The sequence below is a fragment of the Tachysurus vachellii genome, chromosome 2 (genome assembly GCF_030014155.1).
Source record: "Tachysurus vachellii isolate PV-2020 chromosome 2, HZAU_Pvac_v1, whole genome shotgun sequence".
NCBI lineage: Eukaryota > Metazoa > Chordata > Actinopteri > Siluriformes > Bagridae > Tachysurus > Tachysurus vachellii.
Genome location: NC_083461.1, coordinates 15,875,744 through 15,890,570, shown reverse-complemented (window position 1 = coordinate 15,890,570; position 14,827 = coordinate 15,875,744). Strand labels below are relative to the sequence as shown.

The 14,827-nt window shown below is 40.7% G+C and overlaps 1 protein-coding gene across 4 annotated transcripts in view; it reads left to right on the top strand.

Annotated features, from left to right (window-relative positions):
* The window catches only part of srcap (Snf2-related CREBBP activator protein), a 23,830-nt gene extending 10,495 nt beyond the window's left edge, over window positions 1-13,335 (top strand). For 2 of the 4 annotated variants that reach the window (XM_060859094.1, XM_060859105.1), the window contains exons 15-34: window positions 1-166; window positions 310-502; window positions 628-764; window positions 921-1,107; window positions 1,405-1,574; window positions 1,667-1,818; window positions 1,915-2,115; window positions 2,224-2,385; window positions 2,519-2,692; window positions 3,308-3,598; window positions 4,125-4,267; window positions 4,953-5,263; window positions 5,376-5,578; window positions 6,237-6,406; window positions 6,611-6,807; window positions 6,942-7,056; window positions 7,153-7,272; window positions 7,395-7,574; window positions 7,672-7,755; window positions 7,867-13,335. The exon at window positions 1-166 is cut by the window's left edge and continues 4 nt beyond it. In XM_060859094.1, coding sequence (XP_060715077.1) covers window positions 1-166; window positions 310-502; window positions 628-764; window positions 921-1,107; window positions 1,405-1,574; window positions 1,667-1,818; window positions 1,915-2,115; window positions 2,224-2,385; window positions 2,519-2,692; window positions 3,308-3,598; window positions 4,125-4,267; window positions 4,953-5,263; window positions 5,376-5,578; window positions 6,237-6,406; window positions 6,611-6,807; window positions 6,942-7,056; window positions 7,153-7,272; window positions 7,395-7,574; window positions 7,672-7,755; window positions 7,867-11,862 — 7,352 coding nt within the window. In that variant the 3' untranslated portion in view covers window positions 11,863-13,335. The remainder of the gene's footprint in view (window positions 167-309; window positions 503-627; window positions 765-920; window positions 1,108-1,404; window positions 1,575-1,666; window positions 1,819-1,914; window positions 2,116-2,223; window positions 2,386-2,518; window positions 2,693-3,307; window positions 3,599-4,124; window positions 4,268-4,952; window positions 5,264-5,375; window positions 5,579-6,236; window positions 6,407-6,610; window positions 6,808-6,941; window positions 7,057-7,152; window positions 7,273-7,394; window positions 7,575-7,671; window positions 7,756-7,866) is intronic. The other 2 variants (XM_060859116.1, XM_060859124.1) reach the window with 2 other exon arrangements.
* The last annotated feature ends 1,492 nt before the right edge of the window (window positions 13,336-14,827 follow it).

The following is a 14,827-nucleotide window of genomic DNA, read 5'->3' as shown; positions in this document are numbered from 1 at the left end:
GGACCAAACCCAATGCTTTTCATGTGTGCATCACTTCATATAAGCTGGTTTTGCAAGACCATCAGGCATTCAGGCGCAAGTCCTGGAAATACCTCATTCTGGATGAGGCACAGAACATCAAAAACTTCAAGTCCCAGCGTTGGCAAAGTCTGCTAAACTTCAACAGGTGCTCACAGAATATTTTTGAATGTTTTTCACTTTTATTCTGTTCTACACCAGACATTTGTCTTCTATTTATTATTTTTTTTGTTCAGAATTTGATATTGCTCTGGCATGATTTCTCTTCTCTGTTTTCTGTTGCACGTGAAGTCATCGGCGGCTACTGCTTACTGGTACTCCGCTGCAGAACAGTCTGATGGAGCTGTGGTCGCTCATGCACTTTCTCATGCCGCATGTCTTCCAGTCCCATCGTGAGTTCAAAGAGTGGTTCTCCAACCCACTGACTGGGATGATCGAAGGCAGTCAAGAATATAATGAGGGACTTGTGAAACGGCTGCACAAGGTGAGCGCACTCATTTCTGACAGAGAATGATTCTTAAATAATTGTACCCACACCAACAAATGGTTGTCTTGTAATAGCCTGTGACAGTCTGAATCACAAATACTTAACCTAACCCTTGCCCTTAGGTATTAAGGCCCTTCTTGCTCCGGCGTATCAAAGTTGATGTAGAAAAACAAATGCCCAAAAAATATGAGCATGTTGTCCGCTGCCGCCTCTCCAAAAGACAGCGCTTTCTCTATGATGACTTCATGGCACAGGCCTCGTGAGTGAAGTCATTAAATTGTATGATTGTTGACATGGGTGTTAAATTTATCATGTATTGCAGCAGCAATAGTTTGTTTATTCAGAAATCCTTCTCTTTTGTAGATGTTTGCATTTTGTATTTTCTTGTCCATTTGCATGTATGACTGTTCACCAGAACGAAGGAAACCCTAGCCAGTGGACACTTCATGTCTGTAATCAACATCTTGATGCAGTTGCGTAAAGTGTGTAACCATCCCAACCTCTTTGACCCACGTCCAATCCAGTCTCCCTTTATCACTGAGACTATAACATACACCACTGCCTCCCTGGTTCTGAGAGCATTAGAGACATCCCCTTTCCAGGTAAGCATTTTAGGCACTTAGTTAATGTTTAAAGTGGCCAGAATAGAATGTCAAAATGTTTGTTGTCTTTTGTTAGTCAGTATTAATATTTGTTCTGTGATGCTTTAACCATAGTAAAGAAATACAAAGTTAGTTAGTTATTAAAGTTACTAAAGTGAAAAGTACTACTAAAGTACTGCTGGATTCTCAAGGCAATATTTGTAACATATATTCTCCTAGATAGCTTTTATTTGTATATTGTTCTCTACGATAACACCATCATATTTCTAAATTCTGCGTCTGTGTCTCCTCTCACAGTGCTGTGACCTATCAATGTTTGACCTGATCGGTCTGGAAGGCCGTGTTTCTCGGTACCAAGCAGATGTTTACCTTCCACAAAGGAAAGTAACATGCCAGCTGATCCAGGAGATAATGGAGTCTCCTGAGCCTTCACCTAGACCTAAACCTATTCGAATGAAGGTCAACAGGTAATTGATGTGTAGTTTATGTAGCAATGAAATTAATTTATCCAATTCATGATTAATTAATTATGAGGTATTGGAATGTGTTTATGTAAAAGGATGCTTCAGCCACTCCCCAAGTCTGATGGACGTTCAGCAACAACACTGAATAACCCTCGGCCCACATGTCCGGTCTCTCCTGCAGTTCAGCCTCCATGGCCACCTCTAATTACAGAGGTCACCCAGGTTCCTGTACGGCCGACACCTCAAGGTCAGTGTGGTGTTTTAGTTCTTTGTGTAATGCTGACTAGCTGGAACAGTACCAACTGTTTAATAAATATAGCTAATTTAAGACTTTGTCTTTCAGTTTCTCCTGTCATTTCTGTTGCTGCTCCACAAGCTCCTGTATGTCAAAGTGTTACCACCACGGGGTCTGCAAACCCAGTTTTGAGTATTCGGCATGCTTCACCTTCCACTGCCCCAACAGTACCCGTCACCCCTCAACCCACCAGCAATGTCATGACACAGAGAGTGCTCCTCAGCCCTGATATGCAGGCCAGATTACCATGTAAGTTCCATGAGCTGTACTGCTAATAAACAATGAGCTATATGTCTTTTAGAATTGTTTTTGTTAAAATAAAGATATATAAAAATCATCTCAATAATTTTTGTATAGCTGGAGAGGTGGTGAGTATTGCCCAGCTGGCCTCCTTGGCTGGTCGTCCAGTGTCGTCCAGTCAGGGCAGTAAGCCTGTCACATTTCAACTGCAGGGTAACAAACTCACCCTATCTGGTGCTCCGCTACAAGTGCCTGTTGCCCAGCCACGGTCTATCCAAGGTGAGTGCATTCTGTTGGTCTTATTTGCTCTGAATGAAAAGCTGTGGCCGGGTTAATTTTCCTGCACACCTGTCTGCAAGTACTGGTTTAGTTTATGGCCTAACACTTTGTCCTGTGGTTGTGTGCCCTTTAGGAAATGTAATGCATCTGGTATCCAGCGGTGGGCAGCACCACCTTATTAGTCAGCCAGCTCAGGTTGCCGTTCTCCATACGCTTAGTCAGTCAGGTAGCATCTCAGCAAATCCCAACCCAACCAGCACAATCCCATCCTGCTCTGGACTAGCGGTACCTCTCACTGCTGCTCAAGGTACTGGTGCTGTCCTTGAGTTTATTGCACTCGTTTTGACCTTGCTGGCTGCAGTGCTGTAGCCTGGGTACCAAACTACCTGTTACTCAGCAGAGCAAGACATAAGTGCATAAGTGGCCATTAGATGGGTAAATAAGCAATTGATGCTACAAGGCCTATATGATAGCAGTTGAATTCATTTTTAAACTTTAAGTAATGAATTTGTAATAAGACTCAGAAGTATTATTAGATGGTAAGTTGCAGTGTTTCATGGATGTTGCGGTTTTGGTGGTTCTTTCTAAAAGTCAGAATATGGTATGTTTAAATTGACAGATGCTTCTCTTTTTTTTTTTCCCCTTCTAATTTTGATACATGTTTTGCTTTTGTAGGACAGATTCAGAGGCATTTAAAATACGGATAAATGCTTCTGCTATTTTCAACTGTTTTTATTTTGTTTTCTTATTCAGCTGATTAGGTCATGTCTACAATCATGTTGCCAGACCCAACAACTGCATTAGCTCTGCTACTGTAATCCATAGTATGGTGCCCAGTCCAAACGAATTGGCACTTTTATGTGTATAATATCAGGTTGAGAGACTGAATAATGTTTTGCTCGTTTATTTGCCATTTATGCAGTTCCATCACCAGGAATTGTAAAGATTGTTGTTCGCCAAGCAGCAGGAAAAGAAGTTGGGCAGGTCCCAACTCTGGCTGTGCCCCCATCTCCTCGTGTTGCACCTCCGCAGTCAGTTTTGTTGCACCCACATGGGACCCCAAGCTCCGCTCTCAGACCTCCTACTCCACAACAGCCTTCCCAGCAACTTCCTGTTCACCCTACACCACCTCAAGCTCCTACCTCAAACCCTGGACAGACTCCACCACCACGTTCAGTGCTTAAGGTGACGGATGAAAAATCTCCAAGCACAGGTGAGCGATATCTGAATAGGAATTTGCAGCACTTTTATATTGTATAGGAATTTACACACACACACGCACGTGTGTATGTGTGTTGTACGTGTACAAGGGTGTGTGTGTGTATGTATATATATGTGTATATGTATGTGTGTGTGTGTGTGTGTGTGTGTATATGTATGTGTATGTATATATATATATATATATATATATATATATATATATATATATATATATATATATATATATATATATATATATATATATATATATACACACACACACACACACACACACACACACACACATATGTGTGTATATATATGTGTGTGTGTGTGTATATATATATATATATATACACACACACACATTTATAGAGTGTATATATAGTATTTGTGTATGTATAGTATATGTATATTGTACGGTGTATATTTTCTGTGGAATTGGTTAAGTATGTGATGCATGGTAGACTTGTTCTTACAATATAGATCTTAAGTTTATGCCAATCTTGGTGACTGTTTTTTTTTTTTGTCTCCTTCAGCTAAGGCAAATGCTTCATTAGTAGTTGAAGAGAGCAGTAGTGATGTTCTTACTCTTAAACCCATGTCCTCGTCTCAAAGTCGTGCATCTGGATGTCAACGTCCGCGAATCCATCCTCAACCACCACGAACCCCATTTCACCTGGTATGAGTTAAAAAGAAGGAATTGTTGTGACACAGTTGTTTCTCTGATCCGATACATTAGGCCACATAAATGCGTCTTGGCGAATCGGATATCAATCCAATCTTTCTACTCCCGCATAAAATGCAAATATATTTTACCTCATTTCCGGGGTAATTGAAATGGAACACACTTTGATGTACGCAGTTTTCAGAATGCAATCATAAAGATAATGAAAACTTGTTACGAGGGTTATCCTACAAAAAACAGCATTTACTGTTTGCTGCATTTTGTCTGGCGGCAGCAGTGCATTTTAAGGCCCAACGAGACACCTGGGTGAAAGGTCAGAGCCAGCATTAGCGAGTGACGTACTTCCATTTGGGAGGAGTATAGCGCTGACGTATGTGGCTTGAACAACCACATTCATTTACACCTGTCCAGTTTCATCTGAAATGCGTCCCAGACCACCTCCTTAAGGATTTATATCCGTCTTGAAAACGTTTCGGAGGGCATTTAGACTGGTCTTTTGATTTGATCTTTTTACAATCGGATAGCTATACGATCACAGAAAACGCATGAAGTGACCAGTTGTAAAAAGCCCCTCAGTGTCATAATATTGGACACTATGGTGTTAACCCATTATAATATTAAAATATTTTACATGTCAATATAGGATCAACAGACTTGACTATTGTTCTCTTTTTGACAGACATGGCTTGCAGATCGTCATAAGGCCAAGAGAGATGGTCGGATCTCTCAAATCTTTCGAGTAAATGAATTACACTGCAATGTAAAACCTGTGTTTGGTCAAGAGGTTCTGGATTTTCTTACCTTCCTCCCAGGCGCTAGTTCTATTCCAGCCCGACCTATCTGTAACAGGTGGCACCACTCAGGATATAGTTCCTGTCTCATTGCTCAATCCCAACATAAGAGTGAGTACCTGTACCAGAGCAAACTTCTCAGAGAAGCAATTAACAGCTTTGAGGAAAGGCTCCACCTGATGTCTGAGGTGATAAACAGGTATGCTTACTGTTCCATTCTTAAACATTGATATCCTATACCATCTTGAATTATGTCTGTCCAAGTTTGTATGTATTTTGTTGTATAATCAATGCCCCTTTTTACCCTACAGGTTCACATTTGTCATCCCTCCAGTGGAGGCCAAATCTGTCACCATGCATAGCTGCCATCCACCTCCTTCTCTTGGCTACCAGCAAGCTCTCTTTTCCTCCAGACTGTCTACTCATCTTTCTCCACTCATGCATACGGTGCATCGCATTCGCTGCAATATGCGGACACATTTCCCTGATTTGCGACTTATCCAGTATGATTGCGGTGAGTATATGTATGAGTACAGTGAAAATCGCAAATGTCTGCACAAGTAAACTCTATTATTATGTAGCCGTGAAAGCTTTAGTGGTAAGAAAGAGGTATTTTTCTTGGGATACTTTGCACATAAATATCATCGGCTCCACAAAATGGAAAAAAAAAATTATAAAAAGGGCCCAAATTTTCTTGTGATTCCTGTGATCCAAATAAAAACAGGTTCACAAAGGCTCTTGGAACCTACAAACATTCTTACCTTCATTTATGATACTGCCTGCATTTATTTGTGAATTGTTTGATGTACAGTTTATGCACACCAGGGCATGCCTTTGGACCACTTGTATACCGTCTTGTACATTTTTGATTGAAACAGTTTATAGGGTACTTGCAACCTTTTTTAGCTGATGGGGACCCAGTAATAAAATTGATTGAATTACACAAGTGGGTTTGGGGAATTTCTGAAACCTACAAATACATCAAGGTGGTTCAAACATATGTAGTAAATGTTTAAATGCACATAAAGCAATCTAGAAATTATAATTTTGTGCATTCAGCTAAATTTATTTATGCTAATGTGTTTTTACATTGCAAATGTATTTGCAAAATGAGATGGACAAATATTTTTGTATCTCATTTTTTTGTATAAAACTCTTATTATATAAATTAGGCAAGTTGCAGACTCTCCATCTTCTGCTGCGGAAACTGAAGTATGAAGGTCACAGGGTACTAATATTTACTCAGATGACCCGCATGCTGGATATACTAGAGCAGTTCCTCAACTACCATGGGCACATTTACTTACGGTTGGATGGCAGCACACGAGTAGAACAGAGACAGGTAAGGTTCGCAAATTTAAGAAATTGCAAACTGAGTAGTTAAACGTACCTTCACGACCATTAATTTGGTGGTGTTATGCTTTGAAATTTTTTCTACTCACACAAGCTAACAACCTATCAAATCTATGACTTTTTGCAGACGTTTTTGTGCCACTACCCAGGCTCTAATGGAATGTGTTGATATTCTCCTCTATTTACCTCTTAGGCCCTGATGGAACGTTTCAATGCAGATCGTCGTATCTTCTGTTTCATCTTGTCCACCCGTAGTGGTGGTGTGGGAGTAAATCTGACTGGGGCTGACACAGTGGTGTTCTATGATAGTGACTGGAACCCCACCATGGATGCTCAGGCTCAGGACCGCTGCCACCGAATTGGACAAACCAGAGATGTTCACATCTATAGGTACTGGTTACAGAATACAGGCTATAAAATAATTAATGAGATTCTGTACAGATTATGCTTTTAGTCTAAGGTGCTTTAGTGGAAGATGTCTCTATTCTTTACACTGAATCTGTGTAACATTACATTTTATTTAGATTAATCAGTGAACGGACCGTGGAGGAAAACATTTTGAAAAAAGCCAACCAGAAAAGAATGTTGGGAGATATGGCAATTGAAGGGGGTAACTTCACAACTGCATTTTTTAAAGAGGTACATGCATTTATCAAACCTTTCAGATTCATATGAATGAGACATGGTTAATGTGAAAAATTCACTCTTTGTTTTTGTTTTATTTTAAACAAACAGCAAACGATCAGAGAATTGTTTGATGTATATGAAGGAGAAAAGAAGGATGCTGAATCGAGTGTACTTCTGTCAGATGACGAGGAAGCCATCAACAAACAACAAACTACTATTCTGGAGCAGGTGAAATTTTATTCTCTTTATTAAACATAGCTAGATCGTACATTTAAGTAGAAATTCTTTGTATAGTTTAGGGTATAAGTATTTGTTTATTTGCAAGTTGATTTATTTCCATTTCTTATCAGGCTTTGTGTCGTGCTGAGGATGAAGAGGACATAGTAGCAGCTTCCCAAGCCAAAGCAGAGCAGGTGGCCGAGTTGGCAGAATTTAATGAAAATATTCCTCTGGATGATGGTGAGAGCAGAGACCAAGAAGAGGAGGAACTTTCCAAAGCTGAGCAGGAAATTGCTGCTCTTGTAGAACAGGTAACAGTTTATCTTTATGTAAAAACTTTCTGTAAAACATCTTTGTGTTTTTAGATTCATGCCATTTTTTGATTGTCTTTTTCTTGCTTTTTTACAGCTCACTCCCATAGAGCGATATGCCATGAATTTTCTGGAGGCATCTCTTGAGGAAATTTGCAAAGAAGAACTAAAGCAGGCTGAGGTAATCTCTTAATTAAAAACTTTACTTCAAGACATTGGATTACGAGATTCTTTATTATTGTATAACTAAAGGTAATTGCAGTTCACATTGATCGTTTTATCATGACCACAGGAGCAAGTTGAAGCTGCAAGAAAAGGATTAGATCAGGCAAAGGAGGAGGGTCTCAAACTGCATCAGTCATCTGATAATGATGACGACTCCATGCCTCACACTCCTGAGGAACACCTGCCAGCTCGGCGTACACGCAGACACAGAGAAAAAGGTGCCCCCTCTACAAGGGTCAGTGGTAGGCTTAGAGGGGCGCCAGCTAAAATGGATATTTCTACAACTCCTCCATCCCCAGACAGGGAGAAAGCGAGGAGAGTGGAGACAAGTGTGAACCGTGCCTCTGGCCCTAGTTTAAGTCTGAAGTCCTCCCAGTCCAAAGAAGTGCCTGAAAGACTGCATGGTGACATGCAAGGAAGAGCAGAAAATGAAGATGTGGCCTCCTCAACATCCATAGTTGGGGCGCCTCAGAAACTCCAAATTGATCAGCAGCTCTCTGATGCAGAAAGATCCAGCATACCATCACAATATAACAAACCCCTCCCTACAGTGCCTTCAGATGCTGCCTCTTTATCAGTGGACCGACACTCCAGTGTACATACTTCAACACTAACAATATTGAGAGATACAGCGGATGAGCATGGGATAGAGACAGACAACACCACCACACAGCATTTGATGAGAGAGAGAAGGGCATCTATATCTTCAGAATCTATTTGCTCTCCAGAACATCAGTCAGACCAGGATGGCCAGCATTCACTCTTTCCTTCACTGTCATCTCCACATTCTCGTTCACCACGTAAGCGCCAGTCTGCTGATGAAGAGGTCCTGAAGGGCCTCCCCGAAGATTCTCCATCTGCAAAGGTTCTTAGAAAGCTTCCTGGGCGCCTTGTCACTGTAGTTGAAGATAAGGAACCAAAGCGAAGGAGAAGGGGGGAATGTGGAAGTGGAGGAGTGCACACTGAAGGGTCCTCTGAAGAGACAGAGCAGGCTGAATCCTCACAAGATACAATTCCCCTTTCACCAGTCCAATCACCCAATGAGAAGTCTCTTATTAAATCACCTTCAGCATCCACCCCTGAGACACAGCAAGGACAGGAACAGGCGTCCCCTTCCTCCCTCACAAATTCAGGGAGAGGCTACCACCCTTACTCACCTACACACCATTCACCAGACATGCCTGTCCTTCGGAACTTACCGGTACGCCGGCGCTTGGAGACGGAATCTCGCATGGCTGCTCAATTAGGAGAGCAGTTCCTAATTAAAGGCAGAGGGCTTGACAGACGAGCTCCACTGTCGCCAAAGAAACAGGAGTCTATTTCATCTAAGGATGGTAGTTCCATTCCCAATGTTGCATCTGATGCTAATGTAATCTATTTCTCACCTGGGAAGCGTAAAAGAGGTCGGCCCCCCAAAATGTCCCCTAAGCCACAAGAACCCCCAGAACAGGATATCCCTGTTACAGCTAAATCTACAAGTGACGAACAAAGTCCACCTCAGTCACCAAAACGGAAGAGAGGACGACCTCGCAAAGATTCTACTACAAATGCAGTAGACAGTGGTAAACCTGAAAATGAAGCAAGCGGTCATACAAGCCTGTCCTCAACTTCACAGGAAAGTCTTTCAGCTGAAAACCTTAACTCACACAGTTCAAGTCTTGGGCCTTTAACTGTGCCCTCTGTTCCTGAATGTTCAAAAATAAACTCTGAAACCTATGGTGTGCTTGAATTGTTTAAAACTGCAGACTCTCCCCAATCTCCTAAAACAGACACTCCAACCTCTCAGTTCAATACGCCCTCACCTCAAACACATTGTGTAATCTCAGTTTCACAAACATCCACCGTAGAACCGTCAAATGTTCAGACAAATTTGAAGGCCACAGCTCCAAACTCTGTTTCTCCAGACCTTTCCCTCGAAGCTGTACCACAAATTCAGACAGAAAATGCTGCTCAGTCCAACACAAATCCTTTATCACAACTGCCTGCTCCAACTCCCAGTGAGGGTTTTGTTGGCTCTTCTAGGCCTACCACTGAATGCATAACTACATCTACATCCTCAATTTGTCAAAACAGTCAAGTTACAACAATATCCTCCGAGCTCTCAACTCTGCCAGATAAAGGCAATGCTTCAGAGATGTCTCTAAAATCTATGCCTATTGAATTGATCGAACAACCAAAACTTGAAAACAACATATTAGGTGCAAGTCCTCTATTAATCTCTGTTAGTGACACCTCAACTGCATTTGGCCAAACATGTCAGCTTGAAAAAGCTGATCGAATATCAGTTCCTGACATGACTCAGTCTTCTGTACAACCTGATATACCACTGGAAACTACATTTAATCTAAACCAGAGAAATGTTCTTTCTCAACCTAAGCATGAACTAACACAAACAACCCCCATATATTCAAGCCAAATACCGATCGCCCCTGTATCCTCTCTCAATTCTCTTGAAATACAGGCATCTGTCTCCCCTAAGCAATCACCTGCGTCCAGGCAGAGAACTGGGTCTGTTGAAGAACAGAGAATTGAGAATCAGCAGGACCCTTCTGCACCAAAAGAACATGGCTTATTTGAATCTACAGAAGAAATGCATATAGACGTCTCTGAAAAGTCTGAGAAAGCAGAGAGAGATAATAGCCAGTCAAAGGCAAAAAAGAGGAAATTGGAAAATTTGCCAGAGGATCGGGGGTCTGCTACACTCTTAATCTCAGAAACGCTGATGCAAACCACTCCTGTGAATGTTGTGGCTGATGCACAACTAGAAGAGGAGAGTCAGACAAAAAATCAAGAGTGCAAAAGAACAGACAAAAAAAGAAACATTTGTCGACAAAGCAGTCAGGAATCTATTCGCTCCTCGTCTCCGTCTTCTGTTTCTTCCAGCGGTACACTCTCATCTCAGTCAAAAAAATCTGCAGAGAGCAGTATTCCAGCAAAGAGAAAGCGAATGGAGAGAGATTCAGGAAAATTTAAAGCGTCTGATCAAGAGCCAGTGAAACCTGAGAGTCAGTGTTGTTCTTCCTCTGATTCAGAAGACTCCACTGGTCAAGAAAGACGTCTTACCCGTTCATCACTCAAAAGTTTGGAGAAAGAGACCATTAGCGATAAAGGTGACAAAAACAGTAATGGGCGCAGAAGGTCTGACAAGAAAGCGACCAAAGAACCGGAGTCTACTGCATCCACACCTGTTAGGGTAACCCGTAAATCCATAGGCAGCCAACCTATTTTAAAACTGACTTCACCAAACTCATCTGAGCCTGAGGTGCTAGGCAAACGATGCTCAGCACTCAATGCAGCTGCTAAGCTTTTGGCAATGAGAGGAAAGGGACCAGATCCACCAAGTTCCAGTACCAAATCAAAAGCTATACAAGGACAGCAGTCCACTCCTGATAAAATCAGTAAGTCTAAAGGCAAACAAGACCAGGACTTCCCTAAGACAAATTCAGTTGTTATCAAAACAGAGTGTAGTCGACAAACCCCTACCTGTTTAACAGATTCCCCACCATCCACCACTGGAACAGGTCACACTGCCTCCCGCTCTACTCGACAAAGACCAGGAAATCTTGTGCCTCCTTTGGAAACTGAAGTTAAAAGAGTCAAAAAAGAGGAAAAGAAAAAAAACTCGGATCAGAAGGAGGAAGCTGAGGAAGAAAACCGAGAGACAAGGTCTTCAAGAGGGCACAGTGCTTGCAGTAGTGTAAGCAGTGAAAGAGGTGCAGGCAGCAGCAGGAGCCGGAGTAGCAGCAACAGCAGCCAGTGCACGCGCAGCTTGAGCTCACGAAGCACTGGTCCGCCACACTCGCACTCAAGAGCTCCTTCATCTGGTAGTGACACAGAGAAAGGGAAAGGCTGGCAGAAGAAAACAGGAGAGAACCGAGGCCGTGAAAGCAGGAGAGAAAGGCATTCAAAAAATAATGAGAAGCCAGAACCCAGTGCTGGATCAAATGAGGGAACTCCTGACAGGGTGCTGAGGAGTGTTGCTGCACTGGCAGCAGCTCAGGCTCGCACTCCAGCTAGCAACACTCGTTCTTCCTCCAGTCAACAACGTCAGTCCAAAACTTGATTTAGGATAAGAGATAATAACTGAACTTCAGTAATGAGAGCAAGGTTTTTACGGGTTTTAAGGAAAGGGGATCAAACTTGCCATTCTTTAACACTGTCTGGGAGACGTCAAATTGAGTCTATTGCATTTTGCAATAAGAACCAAACTTGGGTGCATTCTCAACTATTAAGCCATCTTGAGTGTGAAGAGGAAACAGAGATGCAGGACAGATGTGGAGATGTTTACCCATTTAAAAATATGGCATTTGTATGGTCTTAGTAATAAGATCAAAAGGACTGTACCTAACTATACCACAAGGACTTTGGACAGCTGGGCAAGGGGCAAGAGTTGTTTAGTTCACACTATGTACTGTAGTCATTTAAAGACTGGAATACTAAAAGAAGTATCTGTTAAATGGGTCATGTGTACCCTTTATACAGAGTTTACTTGTGCTGCAAAGGTTGCATAAAGTAATTTATGCTATATTTGAAAGAGTAAGTCATTGTTAAAACATTTTTAAGCAGCTGGGCTATACAAAATGTTTGCCTAGTTGTTGACTATTGTTTGTTTCAAGTCAGTTGATAAATTAAGAATATTATGTGGTTTCTTCCAGGGTATGAAGAGGGCAGGTCTGTAAATGTGATTTTGCTGCACTATGCTGGAGTTAGTCTCTACTCAGACCTCCATGTCTTGTGTAATTTTTCTTTTTCCCTATAAGTTTCTTTTAAGTCCAGGCTGCATTTCTCCATTTGCACATCTTACATAATACCCCTGGATAGTTTTTTTTTTTTTTTTTTTTTTGTTTTTTTTACAGTGCTTTCAATCAAGTTAATTAATTACTGGTACCTCACACTATGTATATCTGAGCTTGTGAAAATATCTTGAAGTCTGCTTGTCCTTTGCTTTCTGGCAATATGGAGATGAAATGCAACCTCATCAAAAAAAAAATTCACCTTTTTCAGAGTATTATTGGTCAACTTTCTATTAAACTTTGTTGTTGAACAGTGTCAAGTTAGTGTGACAAAGTGAGAGTGCCTGTTGATCCACATAGGACTGGGTCCCTGTATGCCTTGTTAAGAAATCAAAATTGGGCTTCAAAGATTTTTAGTGTTTCAAGTGTAATAAAGAAATTTTCCATCCAGAACTACAGGAGGTACATCTGTGTTAATGTCCAACCAAACTGAAGACACCTCTTTAGTGTACATTGCTGTTGTCATCCTTTTTTTATTCATCCTTTTTATGATAAAAGAAATTCTTCTGCATAAAACTTTAGAATTTTTTTTTTCCAGCAAACCCTTGACAGTTAGTTGCTGTCATTATCCCATTTTGGGGTAAATACTTGTTTTGGGGAATGGGTAGAATGTGGTGATAGTCTTATTTTTATTTTGTCTCTTTGAATGTTACATTCCTTTTGTTCCCATGTAATTCCACATTGTTTTACTTGAAAGATTGAAACGACAAAAGTCAGTTGAATAAAAAGACCAAAAATAGCAATATTTTGTCATGTGGTGTTAGATACGTGTGAGACTATTGTTGCTGCTTTACAGATTTAGCATCGAGTTTCAATACTGCGCTGGTGTAGAGATTCTGTGCATATTCCCCTGTGACCACAATTGTTTTCTCTGGGTTAATTGATTGCTTCCATAATTCCATAAACGTTCTTGGTTCTGACTTTGTTTACACATTTCCCTGCGATGGACACATGTTTCCAGCTTCTGTCCAGGCTCTGAAGATCTTCTATTTGAGTAAGGGTACCAAATAACCAGCTGCTTTTTTTTTTTTTTTTTTTTTTTTTTAAAACTGCAGTTAAACATTTATTCAAACTTTTTTTTTTTTTTTTTTTTTACTTTATTTTGATCAGTTTCTACAGACATTTCTGATTGCAGACTGACATGAAAGTTGTGAATAGTTGATTTTATTGTAACAGCAAAGAGGGACTGAATGTGTAATGAGAAGCACATATGGGTGTGATGGTCAGGTTTCTACATGCTTGAGCAATTACTGTCCTCCACAGCAAACAGTTTCACTGCTTAGACAGGTAATAATTTGAGCAAACAATGCAGTTAATTCTAAAAGAATCATCCATTTTTCTTGCAGCTGTGCCATATTCTGGATGACCATGCTCAGGAAGACCATGAGAAAGAACAGCAGCAACTATGAACCATAAGTTAATACCATACATGCATGTTTTGTGATTGTATATTAAAATAAATATCAAGGTTTTTTAAATTATTATTTCAAAGTAAAGCATCCTTAAAAACTGCCAACCAAATGTTTTTGAACACACGTTTAATGCCAGCAAAATGAATTTAGAAAATTATGTAAACCAGCATGTGACCACTAGGTGGCGAACTAACCTAAGGTTGGACTGCTTCACAAGTCGTGTCTGTTTCTGCGTGCGTGTGTGTGTGTTCGTGTGTTTGTGCGCGTGTGGGTGTGTTATCGAATCAATGGCAATTCACAGGTTATTAGATTACTGCATGTACTAAATGTAAAAATCTGTGTGTGATAAAGGTAGAATTTCTTCATTAATACATTCCTTGGGTGTGTTACATGTATAATTTGTGAAAAAGGACAACATTGTGACAACATTAGTGTCAATCAGAACACCTTTTTATGAATGTAAAAAAAACCGATCAGTAATCTCACAAATTAAACTAGGTTATGTTTACAGTACCTAATTTACATGGCATTGAGCCGTTTGGGAGCAAAAAGAGTCGACTCTTATAGCTGATCAGACTCAATTGCTATGACTCAGTGAGCCGGAATTCTCATCATTATGAATTAATGATCGGTCAATCGGAAATAAAAGTGACGTTCAAAACGTTTTTATCACAATATTTCATATAACAAGATTGATAGTATACATTTAATGACGACAAAAAAACGGTCAGCATGCGAGCTATTTGATTTTAAGGGAGTTTATTATCTGCACTGATCCGCATGATCTCTTACAGTGCGTCGTTCGGTTGCTATAGTAACCCCG